Source organism: Chiloscyllium punctatum, chromosome X (genome assembly GCF_047496795.1).
Source record: "Chiloscyllium punctatum isolate Juve2018m chromosome X, sChiPun1.3, whole genome shotgun sequence".
Classification (NCBI taxonomy): domain Eukaryota; kingdom Metazoa; phylum Chordata; class Chondrichthyes; order Orectolobiformes; family Hemiscylliidae; genus Chiloscyllium; species Chiloscyllium punctatum.
This window is the reverse complement of record NC_092791.1, coordinates 25,035,041-25,050,099: the sequence shown is the minus strand read 5'-3', so window position 1 is coordinate 25,050,099 and position 15,059 is coordinate 25,035,041. Positions and strand designations below refer to the sequence as shown.

The 15,059-nt window shown below is 42.8% G+C and overlaps 1 protein-coding gene across 19 annotated transcripts in view; it reads left to right on the top strand.

Annotated features, from left to right (window-relative positions):
• The window catches only part of kmt2d (lysine (K)-specific methyltransferase 2D), a 247,467-nt gene that overhangs the window by 147,843 nt on the left and 84,565 nt on the right, over nucleotides 1-15,059 (top strand). For all 19 annotated transcript variants that reach the window (XM_072566973.1, XM_072566979.1, XM_072566978.1 and 16 more), the window contains 4 exons: nucleotides 3,549-3,799; nucleotides 4,002-4,075; nucleotides 11,321-11,371; nucleotides 11,972-13,906. In XM_072566973.1, coding sequence (XP_072423074.1) covers nucleotides 3,549-3,799; nucleotides 4,002-4,075; nucleotides 11,321-11,371; nucleotides 11,972-13,906 — 2,311 coding nt within the window. The remainder of the gene's footprint in view (nucleotides 1-3,548; nucleotides 3,800-4,001; nucleotides 4,076-11,320; nucleotides 11,372-11,971; nucleotides 13,907-15,059) is intronic.

Here is a 15,059-nt window from a genome sequence, read left to right as displayed (position 1 = left end):
TTCTTGTCCCAGGGTACCCAAATCTCTCCTGCAGTTTTCTGCAATCTCGATCTTGAAATAATATTCTGCTTTCTATGCTGTTCCAAAGAGGGCAGACTCTAATTTTCCCGCAGCAATTTTTTTGCTCCCTTACATTTTCTCTATATTTCTTTACAGGTTTGTGCCCTGTTCACAACTTATTTTCCCGCCTATACTTGTAACTTTCTTTCCTGGACTTTCTCCTCTTCTTGCTGCTGTTCATTGTCAGCCTCTTTGTTGCTTTCTGAGCACCCTTCTTGGCGACTTGTTATTTCTGTTCCTCAACCATAATGGCAGTCAGCTTTAGACACTCAGCAGATTTAGCAACCATTCTTTCAATCCCTTCATCCAAATCATTTATTGATATTTTTATTCAACCTGTTCAGAAATGTTATGATATCTCTGGAGCAGGTGGGACTTGAACCCAGGCCATCTGACTCGAAGGTAGCGACAATGCCACTGTCACAAGGCCCTTCCAAGTTATTTATGTAATTGGTAAATAATTGAGGCCCCAGAACTGATTCTTGCAGCAACCATGCCCTGCCAGCCTGCAAATGACCCTTTTATGCACACCATCTGCTTCCTACTTGCCAATCATGTCTCACTCTGTGCTGATAGATGACCTCATTGATCCGCAAGCTGTTATTTTGTGTAGAAATCTACAATTTTTCCATTGATTTCCCTCCTTCCTCAAAGAGCTCTAATAAATTTTTGAAACTTTAGTTCCTTTTCACAAAATCATGTTGACTATGCATAAAGGTTTTCTGAATATTCTATTATAACCTCTTTAATAGTGGTTTCCAGCATTTGCCCATGACAGCTTATGATTTCCTGCTTTCTGTCTCCCTCTCATGAATAGACTTCAGGGGTTAAGTTATGAGGGCAGGTTATACAAATTAAGCCTGTTTTTTTCTAGAATTTAGAAGTTTAAAGGGTGATCTGATTGAGGTCTTCAAAATATTAACAGGAATAGATAGGATAGACAAAGATAAACTATTTTCACTGGCAGGGGATTCTTGAACCGGGGGCATAGTCTGAGAATTACCATTCAGGAGAGATGTTGGAAGCACTTCTACACACAGGTTGATAAAGGATTGCACCTCTATTCCGCAAACTGCAGTGGTTGCTGAATCAGTAATTGCTTTTAAATCCCAGATAATTTTTTTATTAAACAAAGTATTAAGGGATATGGGCCAAAGGCAGGAATATGGAGTTAGGCTACAGATCAGACATTGGAGAAAGTGAGGACTGCAGATGCTGGAGAGTAAAGTTGAGAGTGTGGTGCTGGAAAAGCGCAGCAGGTTAGGCGGCATCCAAGGAGCAGGAGAATTGATGTTTCAGGCATAAGCCCTTGATCTCTTTGAATAGTGGAAAGTTCAAAGAGCTAAATGGCCTGTTTCTGTTCCTGTATTCTGGGGAAACAGAAAATATGACTCCTAATCTGATGGGACCTCTTCAGAATTTATGGGATTTAATAAAATTCAAACTTGTGTATCTACTATCTGAGCAGCGAGTTTTTTTTTAAACAACCTAAGATGTGAGTCTTAGAAATGTGGTGATAGAAAGAGTTCCTGCAAGCTCTTGGTAAATTAATGGAAAGAATAAACTTGTTGCTGAACTTTTTTTCAGTCTTCTGTCTGTCATGTAAGTGTAAAAGTACACTGCTATTTTGGAGTCTCCAAACCAAGCTATCAAGAAATCTCTCAGGCTGAATTTGTTTGCCCGATGCAAAGTGTACCTTCCTCCATAATGAGAGAAATATTATGTTGACCAAAACCAGTTGAGCAATGAAATGAGATTCATTTTAATAACTACTTTTTTTGTTTTGCAGGATGCAATGTTACATATGTCTGCTTCTGCCTACTACCCCAGTGTCCCAGCAGTCTGTCTCTATAAATATTTAATAAGCCCTTTAACTGTGTCTTAATATAATTTAATTGCTGATTTTCAAGAGCTGAGGCAGCAGTACCACCACCAAGTGTGTGCAGGCCTACTGCTGGAAATTAACCATTCAAAATGGTGCATACTGATCACTTCCTGCTGTTTATTGTTTTACCTAACAGCACTAGCTTTTAAAGATTGTTTTTTGAGCAGACTGGAAAAATGCAGATAACCAATCTCCCATTCTAGGCTCCAAAAATTGCAATGCATGCTTGGTTAGTCAACAGTACTACCTTGGATTAGAATCTATTGCCAAGCATTGGATTGATTTTCCTTCTCCAATATGTTATCTTGGAACCATGTTGGCTCCAAACAGACTGTTCATCTCAACCCCTTCCTCTATAAGACATCGGAGTGAAAGTAAGGCCATTCGGCCCATCGAGTCCACTCTGCCATTCAATCATGGCTGATGCGCATTTCAGCTCCACTTACCAGCATTCTCCCCGTAGCCCTTAATTCCTCTAGACAACAAGAATCTATCAATCTCGGCCTTGAAGACATTTAGCGTCCCGGCTTCCACTGCACTCCGTGGCAATGAATTCCACAGGCCCACCACTCTCTGGCTGAAGAAATGTCTCCGCATTTCTGTTCTGAAATGACCCCCTCTAATTCTAAGGCTGTGTCCACGGGTCCTAGTCTCCTCGTCTAACGGAAACAATTTCCTAGCATCCACCTTTTCCAAGCCATGTATTATTTTGTACGTCTCTATTAAGTCTCCCCTTAATCTTCTGAAGTCCAACGAATACAATCCCAGTATCCTCAGCCGTTCCTCATATGCTAGACCTGTCATTCCAGGGATCATCCGTGTGAATCTCCGCTGGACACGTTCCAGTGCCAGTATGTCCTTCCTGAGGTGTGGGGACCAAAACTGGACACAGTACTCCAAATGGGGCCTAACCAGAGCTTTATAAAGTCTTAGTAGTACATCTCTGCTTTTATATTCCAACCCTCTTGAGATAAGAGACAACATTGCATTCGCTTTCTTAATCACAGACTCAACCTGCATGTTTACCTTTAGAGAATCCTCGACTAGCACTCCCAGATCCCTTTGTGCTTTGGCTTTATTAATTTTCTCACCATTTAGAAAGTAGTCCATGCTTTTATTCTTTTTGCCAAAGTGCAAGACCTCGCACTTGCTCACGTTAAATTCCATCAGCCATTTCCTGGACCACTCTCCCAACTCTAGGAGGATAGTATCTACTCGGTCAGTTCACTGTAGATGTTTTGTCTTTGCAGGGTGTATTGCGCCACTAGGCGATCGTCCTGATTAGCATAATGAGAAATGTAACTGACCCAAGAACGTACGTTGCTAGAAACACAAGATAACCCCATCTAACGATTGTTTCACCAATTGGCAATGTAGAGCTACAGCAATGACTGTTTACTAGTTAATGGCAAGTACTGAATCCTGGATGAAATGTTTTCTCATCATCTAGTTTTTCAGTAACTGTCATTTCTAAGTCGTTACAAGTTACATATCTGACTTATTCTTTTTCAGCAAGCTGTAAGATGCATTTAGGGCAATTTGCAAAATACTAAACAATGAAAATGAGTTATGTTTGTGTTAGATATTTTTGATTGATTTACAGGGAAAGGAGTATACCTTTCAGCCCAGACAGTGGGGAGCAACAGAGCCCGTGGACAACCCCTGCCACCCCAGCTACCCCGACCACTCCAACTACCCCAACCACTCCTACTGAGGGAGAAGGAGATGGGCTGTCCTACAACCAGCGAAGTATACTTAGATGGGAAAAAGATGAGGCTTTGGGGGAATTATCAACCATATCACCTGTTCTCTACGCAAATATCAACTTCCCAAACCTGAAACATGATTACCCAGGTATGATGTTTGACATAAATTCCAATTTAAGGGCTACTTCATGAATAAAAGCATGCTACATAGTATAGACCATTTTATGGATTATGAAAATAAGTTGTTTTTAATCCTGCAATAGTTGGTGGTAATCTCAAGTGGCTATTAGAAGTTTCCTTTATTTGTTTTTTTTTTGTTTCTCCACCACCACCCCCCCTACAAAAACCAGACTGGGCAAGTCGTTGTAAGCAGATCACTAAGATTTGGAGAAAGGTACCGGCAACTGACAAAGCACCATTTCTGGTAAGTGCTTACTTCCCTTTGATAAATTGTTGTCACGTGAGATGTCAAAGTAAAGATTCGTGGAATTTAAACTGAACTCGATCAGCAGGGGACTAGTGTTAAATTTTACGTGCATTTTACTCTCCACTGTAATTGAGCTAGGCAGTGATGGGATATTTTACAGTTAACTAAGAATTTTGGTCAAAAATACCAAGCTAATTAGAGTACGTAGAATGGGTGTGGGACCTTGTGGTTTTTACATACATCCTAACATGTGTTTTGATCAGAAACAAATCCACAGTGATACAGAGTTTAATTCCTGAATCTCTTCCATTTATAGTGCATAATGCAAGAACGTTATCTTTCACCCATTAGGAGTTTAGCCAGTCTAAAGCCACAAGTGCTGTAAATTTGCCACCAATAATGAATGTGCTGGATCCAGATGAATGCTTGTATTTGGTGATGCTTCTACTGTAGAGACCGGTTTCTAATAAGTTACTACTAAAGATTTGTGAAATATTGCATTCTGAAGTATGACAGTTATCTTGTATTTAAAGTCACAGAAATAAACTAATTTGCTCTTAAGGTCAGCACAAATGCATATGAACCTCTTGAAACAATATTTGCCGAAACAAAAAGTTGATTTTGAGAAGAATGTGACCGTAGAATCGTTTAATACAAATAACTTAAGATCTAGCAATTATAAAGTCATGTAAATTTGACCATGGGGCAAGCGAGTTGAAATTTTCAGACTCTTTTTAATAAAAAAAGCAAACTTTAAAAAGTGACTTAGAAGTTTGGCGACTTAGAAATTACACCACAGATGAAGGCAGTTCCATCCAGCTAGTCTGTTTTTAACGTTTGTACTCGATGCAAGCAAATTGTTTTACAACAACAATTCGCATTTATGTAGCACCTTTTTATTGTCACAGGCCGATTGCGAATTTTAAAAAAGAATTCTCTCCTATCCTCATCGCCTGTCTATTGTCAGATTGTGGATTAGTGGTGCTGGAAGAGCACAGCAGTTCAGGCAGCATCCAACGAGCAGCGAAATCAACGTTTCGGGCAAAAGCCCTTCATCAGGAATAAAGGCAGTGAGCCTGAAGCGTGGAGAGATAAGCTAGAGGAGGGTGGGGGTGGGGAGAGTGTAGCATAGAGGACAATGGGTGAGTGGGGGAGGAGATGAAGGTGATAGGTCAAGGAGGAGAGGGTGGAGTGGATAGGTGGAAAAGAAGATAGGCAGGTCGGACAAGTTAAGGAGACAGTAACTGAGCTGGAAGTTGGTGCTCACCTTCCACCCTACAAACCTTCGCATCAACCAAATCATCCACCGACATTTCCACCACCTCCAAAAAGACCCCACCACCAGGGATATATTTCCCTCCCCACCCCTTTCCGCCTTCCGCAAAGACCGTTCCCTCCGTGACTACCTGGTCAGGTCCACACCCCCCTACGACCCACCCTCCCATTCTGGCACTTTCCCCTGCCACCGCAGGAACTGTAAAACCTGTGCCCACACCTCCTCCCTCACCTCTATCCAAGGCCCTAAAGGAGCCTTCCACATCCATCAAAATGTCACCTGCACATCCACCAATATCATTTATTGTATCCGTTGCTCCCGATGTGGTCTCCTCTACATTGGGGAGACTGGGCGCCTCCTAGCAGAGCGCTTTAGGGAACATCTCCGAGACACCCGCACCAATCAACCAAACCGCCCCGTGGCCCAACATTTCAACTCCCCCTCCCACTCTGCCGAGGACATGGAGGTCCTGGGCCTCCTTCACCGCCGCTCCCTCACCACCAGACACCTGGAGGAAGAACGCCTCATTTTCCGCCTCGGAACACTTCAACCCCAGGGCATCAATGTGGACTTCAACAGCTTCCTCATTTCCCCTTCCCCCACCTCATCCTAGTTTCAAACTTCCAGCTCAGTTACTGTCTCCTTGACTTGTCCGACCCGCCTATCTTCTTTTCCACCTATCCACACCACCCTCTCCTCCTTGACCTATCACCTTCATCTCCTCCCCCACTCACCCATTGTCCTCTATGCTACACTCTCCCCACCCCCACCCTCCTCTAGCTTATCTCTCCACGCTTCAGGCTCACTGCCTTTATTCCTGATGAAGGGCTTTTGCCCGAAACATCGATTTCGCTGCTCGTTGGATGCTGCCTGAACTGCTGTGCTCTTCCAGCACCACTAATCCAGTATTTGATTTTCAGCATCTGCAGTCATTGTTTTTACCGTATTGTCAGATTGTGTCTCAATTTCTTCCCCTTTTTTGAGCGTGTTTCCACCATTCACTCTGTTGTGGGCAATAACTTTGCAAGGAACATGACATGCCACCAAGTTGGGAAAAAGCTGATATAGGATTTATTTCACATGGGCTTGGATGCTTTGAAACACAAGCACAGAAAGCAACCTATACAGAGTATAAAATCAGAAAACATAAATGAGATTGTTCAATTAATAATAACTAAAATACAAAAAAAACAAGAGAAATCGGGGCTTAACAATGTCCTTGTTTTAACAGAGGGAATCCAAAATTGGTATTAGTAGTCCGGAATTTGTTTGTGGGGTTGGTTGATTAGCTGGTCAGCGTTTGAGAAGTTGTCGGCAGTCTCTTCTTTTTAAAAATCTCTTGCAAAGTCCTCCTTAGCGTTTGCCAGAATGTAACTTCTACTTAGCTACTTTGATGAAAGAAAATTTACTAATACAGTGCAAATTCAGGTTGTTGGATGCTTTCTACAGGCAAGATGCTTTTCTCTTGTAGCCAGAGTTAGCAATGTTGATATTCTGTACATGGTGTACAGAACAATGCTGATCCTTAAACTGTCTTCCATTTCAAAGTCTTAAACTAAAGAAGGCAGTTGGGCTCAATACAGTGGGACTGATGTGACCGAGACTCTTGCAGGAGGAACAGCACTTACCCTTGAGACAAATGCTTACATTGCAGATAACCCCAGGAGTTGATCACTGACAACCAACTAAGTGGAAAGCCATTAACACATCTTGTAAGATGGATGTGATTTGTGATTCAAGAGATGCTCTTGGAGGCAATTGTTTTAATATGCTACAGAAATACAATAGTGACCATTCCAGTCTCATCAGGAGGTAGCTGCATCTTGATTATTTGGATGACACTGACTTCGGGGAGAGTTCTGGAAGGTTATTGCCAGGTTCAGTCACATGTAGCAGCCATGTTTGTTAGTTGTTGATGGTTTTGAAAACAGGCATTCAGTAAACATAGATATGTATTAACAAATTTGGTTTTTACTCCATTCGTGGCAGTAGTTAAATATCCCAAGGCATTTCACAGAAACTTAATCAGACAGAGAAGGCTGACATTAAACAAATAAACCAAAGAACTGTAGGTGTTGGAAAGAAACAAAAACAAATCGAATAGAATCCCTACGCAGTGGAAGCAGGCCATTCAGCCTTTTGAGTGCACGCTAATCCTCCAAAGAGCACCCCACCCACCCCTGTAACCTTGCATTTCTTATGGCTAATCCACGTAACCTGCACACTATGGACAATTTAGCATGGCCACTCCACTTAATCGGCACATGTTTAGACATAATTAGAGAAACTGTGGGCCTGGCAACATCTGGAGAGAAAGCAGAGTTAACGTTTGCATGGTGGATGCTGATGGGCTAGCACATGAGGGCAGGGGGACTCTATTGGTGCTGTGGGAAGGAAGAGAGGGTTTGACGGCCAAAGTGCCCAAGATAGATGGGACATGGCTGAGGGCACAGTTGACTATGGTGGTGGGGAATCCTCAGTTGTGGAAGAAAGGTGGTAATTTTAGAGGCCCCCTTGGAGAAGTTGGTATCATTGGAACAGATGAGACTGAGAACCTGGGAGAATGAAATAGGCTTTTCAGGAAGCGGGGTGAGAGGATGTATAGTCTAAGTAACTGTAGAAGTCAGTGGGTTTGTAGTGGATATCAGTGGCCATTATCCCCATAAATGGAAACATGTCAAGTAAGGGAAGGGAGGAGTCAGATGGGCCAGATGAAGGTGAGAGCAGGTTGGAAATTGGAAGCGCAATTGAATAATATATCCAATTCCAGACGAGAGAGGGAAGCAGCACGAATGATGTCATTGGTGTACCAGAGAAATAGTTGTGGGTGAGAGCCAGCGTAGGACTGGAACAAGAAATGTCCATTGCCACACCTTGATCTGAAGGATGTGACTGGAGTTAAAGGAGTTGTTCAAAGTGAGGTTGAGCTTGTCCAGGCATAGTGTGGTCCGAGATGAGGATAGTTCAGGCCTTTTGTCCATGAAGAAGCAGAGAGTTCTGACACCATCTTAAGGGGGGATGGACATGTAAAGGGATTGCACATCCGTGGTGAAGAGAAGGCTGCTGGAGCCGGTAAATTGGAAATTCTGAAACTAATGTGAAGCATCATGGGTGTAAGTGGGAAGTGACTAGACAAGGGGAGAAAATAATCAAGGTAGAAAAGGATACATTCTGTGGGGCAGGAACAGGCAGAAACAGAAGGTCTGCCTAGGCAGACCTGTTTGTGGGTTTTGGGAAGGAGGTAGAAGTGGGCTATGTGGGGTTGGGGGACTGTGAGCATGGTGAAAGTGGTAGGAGGATGAGTGGGAGAGATCCCCTGATGAAATGGGAGTAGTGATTGTTGTGGATGCAGTAGCTTGATCCTCAATGGTAAAGTCCTGGTCCAGGGAGGGAGAGGAGGCGGTGTCAGAGAGCTGCTGCTCAGCCTCAGCAATGTAGAGGTCAGGATGCCAGGCAACAACAGCACCATCCTTGTCAGCAGGCTTGATTACCAAGCTGTTGGATCTGAGAGCACAGAATGCAGTCAGTCAGAAGTAGATAGGTTCAGTAGTAAAGGGAGTGCAGAGAAATCTGGCATTTCGACAGTTGGTTAAGTGAAGTGTGTATGTTGGAGGTTGTTGAAGGGGCATAAAATGAGTTTTACCCAAAGAAATGGGCTGGCAGCCGAAGGCGACAGAAGAGTCCAATGTCATGTGCCTCAAAATTCATTTGAAGTGGGGTGCAGAAGGATCAAACTAAGACCTTCACCAAGTACAGAGGTTGACAACCTTCCAAAGATGGGGACAGTTAAAACAAATTACCCAAAAACAGTTTAAGGAGGCAAGGCAATGGAGAATTTAGGGACAGAATTGCAATCTTGGCAACTGAATGCTTGTCTATTTTATGGGCAAAGGAACGTGAGCGTGTGCAAGAGTAGAATTGATGAAATCCTATATTCTAGAGAGGTTGTATACCTGGAGGAAGTTACAAAGATGGGGAAGGGAGTAAGGTGATTTGAAGACTCTGTATAAGTTCAGTAATGTGACCATGATGCCACCATCTGGAGTAGTTCCAGATGATTGGAGGATGGCAAATGTTATTCCCTTGTTCAAGAAAGGGATGAAGGATAATGCTGGGAATTACAGACCAATCATGCTTACGTCTGTGGTCGGCAAAGTATTGGAGAGACAGTATTTCTGATTACTTGGAAAACCATTGTTTCATTAGAGATTGTCAGCATGGCTTTGTGAGGCATAGGTCATGCCTTATTGAATTCTTTGAGAATGACAAAGTGCATTGTTGAAGGTAGAGCAGTGGACGTGGTATACATGGATTTTAGCAAGGTGTTTGATAAGGTTCCACATGGTAGGTTCGTTCAGAAAGTAAGGAGGCATGGGATAAAGGGAAATCTGGCTGTCTGTTTGCAGAATTGGCCCATAGAAGACAGAGGGTGATGGTCGATGGAAAGTATTCTGCCTGGAGCTCAGTGACCTGTGGTGTTTCGCAGGGATCGTTTTGGGACCTCTGCTCTCTGTGATTTGATTTATAAATGACTTGGATGAGTAAGTGGGAGGGTGGATTTGTATGTTTGCCCATGACATGAAAGTTGGTGGAATTGTCGATAACGTGGAAGGCTGTTGTAGGTTGCAACAGGACATTGACAGGATGCAGAGCTGGGCTGAGAAGTGGCAGATGGAGTTTAACCTGGAAAAGTGTGAAGTGATTCAGTTTGGAAGGTCGAAATTGAATGCAGAATACGGGGTTAAAGGCAAGATTCTTGGCACTGTGAAGGAACAGAGGGATCTTGGGGTCCATCTCCATAGATCCCTCAAAGTTGCCATCCAAGTTGATAGGGTTGTTAAGAAGGCGTATGGTGTATTGGCTTCCGTTAGCAGGGGGATTGAGTTTAAAACCCACAAGGTTATGCTGCAGCTCCGTAGAGCCCTGGTTAGACAACACTTGGAATATTGTGTTCAGTTCTGGTCGCCTCAATATAGGAAAGATGTGGAAGCTTTAGAGGGGGTGCAGAGGAGATGTACCAGGATGCTGCCTGGACTGGAGGGCACATCTTGTGAAGTAAAGTTGAGGGAGCTCGGGCTTTTCTCATTGGAGTGAAGAAGAATGAGAGGTGACTTGATGGAGTTGTCCAAGATGTTGAGAGACATAAATAGTGGATAGCCAGAGACATTTTCCCAGGGCGGAAATGTCTGTCACGAGGGGACACAATTTTAAGGTTATTGGAAGAAGGTTTAGGGGAGATGTCAGAGGTAGGTTCTTTACCCTGAGTGGTGGGTGCATGGAATGCACTGCCAGCGGTGGTCGCAGAGTCGGAGACATTAGGGATATTTAAGCGACTCTTGGATAGGCATATGGATGATAGTAAAATGTAGGGTATGTAGGTTAGTCTGATCTTAGAGTAGGCTAAAAGGCTGGCACAACATTGAGGGCCGAAGGACCTGTACTGTGCTGTACTGTTTTATGTTCTATGTTCTATATTCTATACCTGCTGCATGTCTTGTTTCTAACTTCTGATAATGTACGTTTTTTTTTTAAATCACTTCGCTACTTTCTTCCTTGAGCAGATGCCATTCTTACTGATGCATTGATGTGTTTGCTCAGAAATATAAACCACTCTATTAAAACAACGCTCTAATAACATTGTATAAAATTCACAGCTCTTGCAAAAGATATGGTTGAAAAGATTAGTTGCTGCGCACCATTGGTGAAAGCTGAAGGAGGCTTGATATGGTGTCTGCAATTTTTGGATGTTATGCATCATGACTTGTGCTAGCTTCGAAATTGTGTTATGGATCCATTTTGTCTTTGAGATGAATTGATAATGGCTTGTTCATTCCACAGATCAGCTCAGAGGACCCTGTGGCTGAAATCATCTGCAGGTCACCTGTTCCATACAGATTTCTTTGGATGACAAATTGTTTTGATCTTCAACATGCTGTTTTATATCTAACTTCTTTCTTGCTTTTCAGCAAAAGGCCAAAGACAACAGGGCAGCTCAGCGCATCAACAAAGCACAGAAGGTAATTTAGCTTGGGTCTTTACCTGGAGCGTGCCTAAATTAATTGATTAGTTTAATTAGAGGGTGTTTGAAATTGTGTCTTGTGATTTTCAAGTGTTATTAAAGGCAGTATGTATATTGTCCCTTATACAGTATTAATATATGTATTTATATTATTGCCTTAAGTTGAAACTTGTTTGAAGTGCTTCACACTCTCTGAATTACTTTGAAGCACCTTGACAGTCCTTTGTGCTCAAGGGTGACCTTTGTTGAAAGGTGAATTCATCCTTCATTTTTAAACTTTTTCATCAGGGTTCAAAAGATTGCTTCTGTGTATGTTTGCTCTGTTTTTGCCATTTAGAGGACAACAATTCATTAGTTCTTTTTCCAACTGTCAACATCATGTAACTGTGATTACCTATTGATTTTCGCAATTATAGTGAAATTACATACTTTTAGCTTGTGTTTATATACTCTTGCATCTTTCTCATTATTCACTGTGACATCTTCATTTGCATTCAAGAGTCAAGTTGACTTGTCCTGATCCGTCCTCTCCCTTCTCCTGCACCTCTCTGAATAAATTAACCCAACATATAAGGAATTTTTCTTTTTGTTTTCACAGCAAGTTGATATGCAAGGTAACAGGCAGCCCAAAATTGAGAGACCTGATGTAAAACAGGATCGTAAACCACCCCGTCATCTGCAAACCTTGACTCAGAATACTGCAGTGAGCAGTCTCACTTCTGCAACGTTAGTTGGGGGGAATTCCAGTTCGCCAGCAGAACTAAGGATTGAAGGTTTACGCCAGAATTCTTCTTTATACGGTAACAAATCATTTACTACCTCGGCCAATGAATTTGTGAAATTGCAGTCAGCAAGCCCATCGTCTACAGACTCCAACAGTGATTTGTTTCCAAAACTGCACATGCAGTCTCCAACTGGAATTGTAGCCCAGGATCCTTTTGGGCATTCACTCACACCATACCCTCAGGAACCAAACGTTCAGTCTTCCAGTAATCCAAGTCAAGCACCAGCATGGAACAGCTCCCATCACCAATCGGGTGTACCTCGTCCTGTTGTTCCAGGTCGACCACAGATTGTTGGTCCTTCGGAGCTGCATTCTACAACAGCAGGCACGTCACACCATCAGCTCCCTTTAACTCCTGACTCTTACCTTCGATCTAGAGTGCTCAGTGAGTCGCATGATAGCCACACAGTTGATCAGCCTTTAGGAAGTCCAGGGTTTCGTTCATCGCAGGCAACAGATTGTTACGCGAAACCAACTGAAACTTTAACATTACCATCATCAACTGGGGAACAGTTAAGGCGACTCTCAGATTCAGAAGTTGGAGCACAACACACCAGAAATGAACAGTATACAGGAGTCATGAGGCAAGATTTGAGTGCAAATTCCTTGGCACTTTACAGAGCTGCAATGTTGGATCCAAGTATGAATGTACGGTCACTCTCTGATGGGAGGGACAGAGATATCTTCAAAGCACCTTTAACTCCCAGATCATCGTATATGGACCAAACGCCCATAGTACCTACTCCGCGTTCTCAGGAACTACACCCTCAGTCTCAGGGTGTCTCACCACAAACTCAGACAGATTTGTACAGGCAGTCTCCTTCTACACCATTTTCTGATCCATATCATCAACCTCCTTTGACACCACGGCCATCTTCTAGTGAAAGCTGCTCTCCGCTACCTCCTAAATCTCTCACTTCTGATTCTCTTTCCAGGGTCCCCATGAGTCCACAGTCTCAGTGCAGTTCACCATTGACACCCAGGCCACATTCCAATGAGACATTTTCTCAGTCTCCCATTGCTTCTAGATTCCAATCACCAGATCCTTATTCTAGGCCACCTTCAAGAGATCCTTATGCTCAGCTTCACAAGCCACAGAGACCCCAAATGGTTGACACAGGATTTAAATCCTCACCGGTGCCTCACGGGCAACCACCTGGTACAATTCCGCATTCAGCAATGTTTTCTCAGCACACTGACAGCTTAAAAACAGCTTATGTAATGCAGCCTCAATCGCCAAGACCTCACTCTTTTGATGCATGTTCCAAGACGTTTACCAGTGCTCAGCCACAAAGTCCATTTCCATTCACTACTTCACCAGGCGATCTGGTGAAAGAAACCCATTCTCAGCAGTCAATATCTCAGATGCCACGAGCAAATAATTTTCCACAAAGTCACCTGATGGGCAGCCAGCTCAATACAAATGATGCTCATTGTCCTCAGCTCAATGCCAGTAATCAGTCAGGACTTCCAGATTCAGCATCTATCACAAGAGATGAAACTTTCACCAATATGCCTTTACGGCCATCCTTGATCAAGCAGGATACACTACCTTTGCAGCAAGATTGTTCGTACCAAACTTCAAGCAGCCGTTCAGTGACTGATTCATCTCCATCAGAGAGAAGCAGTGAGAGTTCCACACCGGTGCATCCCCCGGCATCTCCCAGCAGAGATTTGCATGAGCTTCCATTTAACAGGGGAGCACAAGCTGGCAATCTCAGTCAGACAGAGCTGGAGAAACAGAGACAGGTTAGAATCTGTAGTATTCCATGAAACTGATTACATATACTTGCCAACTGTTATTTTAAGTTAGAATTATCACACTTGGTTATAGTTAACTGTTGCAATCACGGGTCACTGGGAAGCAAGAAGATAATGAAACGTTATTCGTGTCAGTTGTGGCTAAATGGCTGTGATTCTGTCCTGTTTCATTTCAGAAGGTTGTATGTTCACGTTATACCCCAGACAAAATTGTTGCACTACCTGAGTTATATGTTGATTATGAATTTTAAACCAAGGCCCTGGTTTCCCTGTCTGGATATAAAAGATCTTGTGGCACTATTTTGAAGAACAGACACATTTCCCCAGTATTTTAATCAGCAGTTACCCCTCAATCTCTGCTGCTTTGTCCCCCAGCAATTATGTCAATTGTTTGAATGTGAGGGCCAAACATAGGATTTGCAAGTTCGCTGGTGCCACAAAACTAGGTGGAACTTGAGTTGAGAATGCAACAAGGCCTCCAAGAAGATTTAAACAGGCTTACTGAGTGGACAAAAATTTGGCAGATGGAATATATGGAAAAATCTGAAGTTTTCTACTTTAGAATTCTTTACTACAGTGTGCTGTGGAGGTTCAGTAATTGAGTATATTCAAACATACTTCTGTTTATTTCTGGATATTGAAGATGTAGAAGGAAATGGGAATAGTATGGGGCAAAGGCATTGAGGAAGATGATCAGCCATGATCTCATTGGAGGACTGAGTAGCCTATTTCTGCACCTATTTCCTATGTTCCTTTCACTAAAGCAGATCATCTGTCATGATTAGACCTTTTTTTTAAATTGGTGAGACCTTGCTCTGCATGAATTAACTGCCAAGTTTCCTACCTTATAGTAGCGACTAGACTTCAAAAGATTTATTTCTGAATGGCCGTGGGGGATATCCTGAGATCTCAAAATCCGGTATATAAAAGAAAAGTTTTTTCCTCCCCCCATTTGAATATCTTTTCAGTTAACTGATGCTGGATCCTTGTTTGGGGAGTTCTTAATATACCTTTGTGCAGCCTGTTGTGGGTTGAGGTGATCCAAGTGATCTGTTTTTTAAGCATTGACTAAACTTGCCAGTTGCTTTGAAAGATAGTATTACTGGACAGCTTAGAATTTAACTTCCATCATCTCTGGACT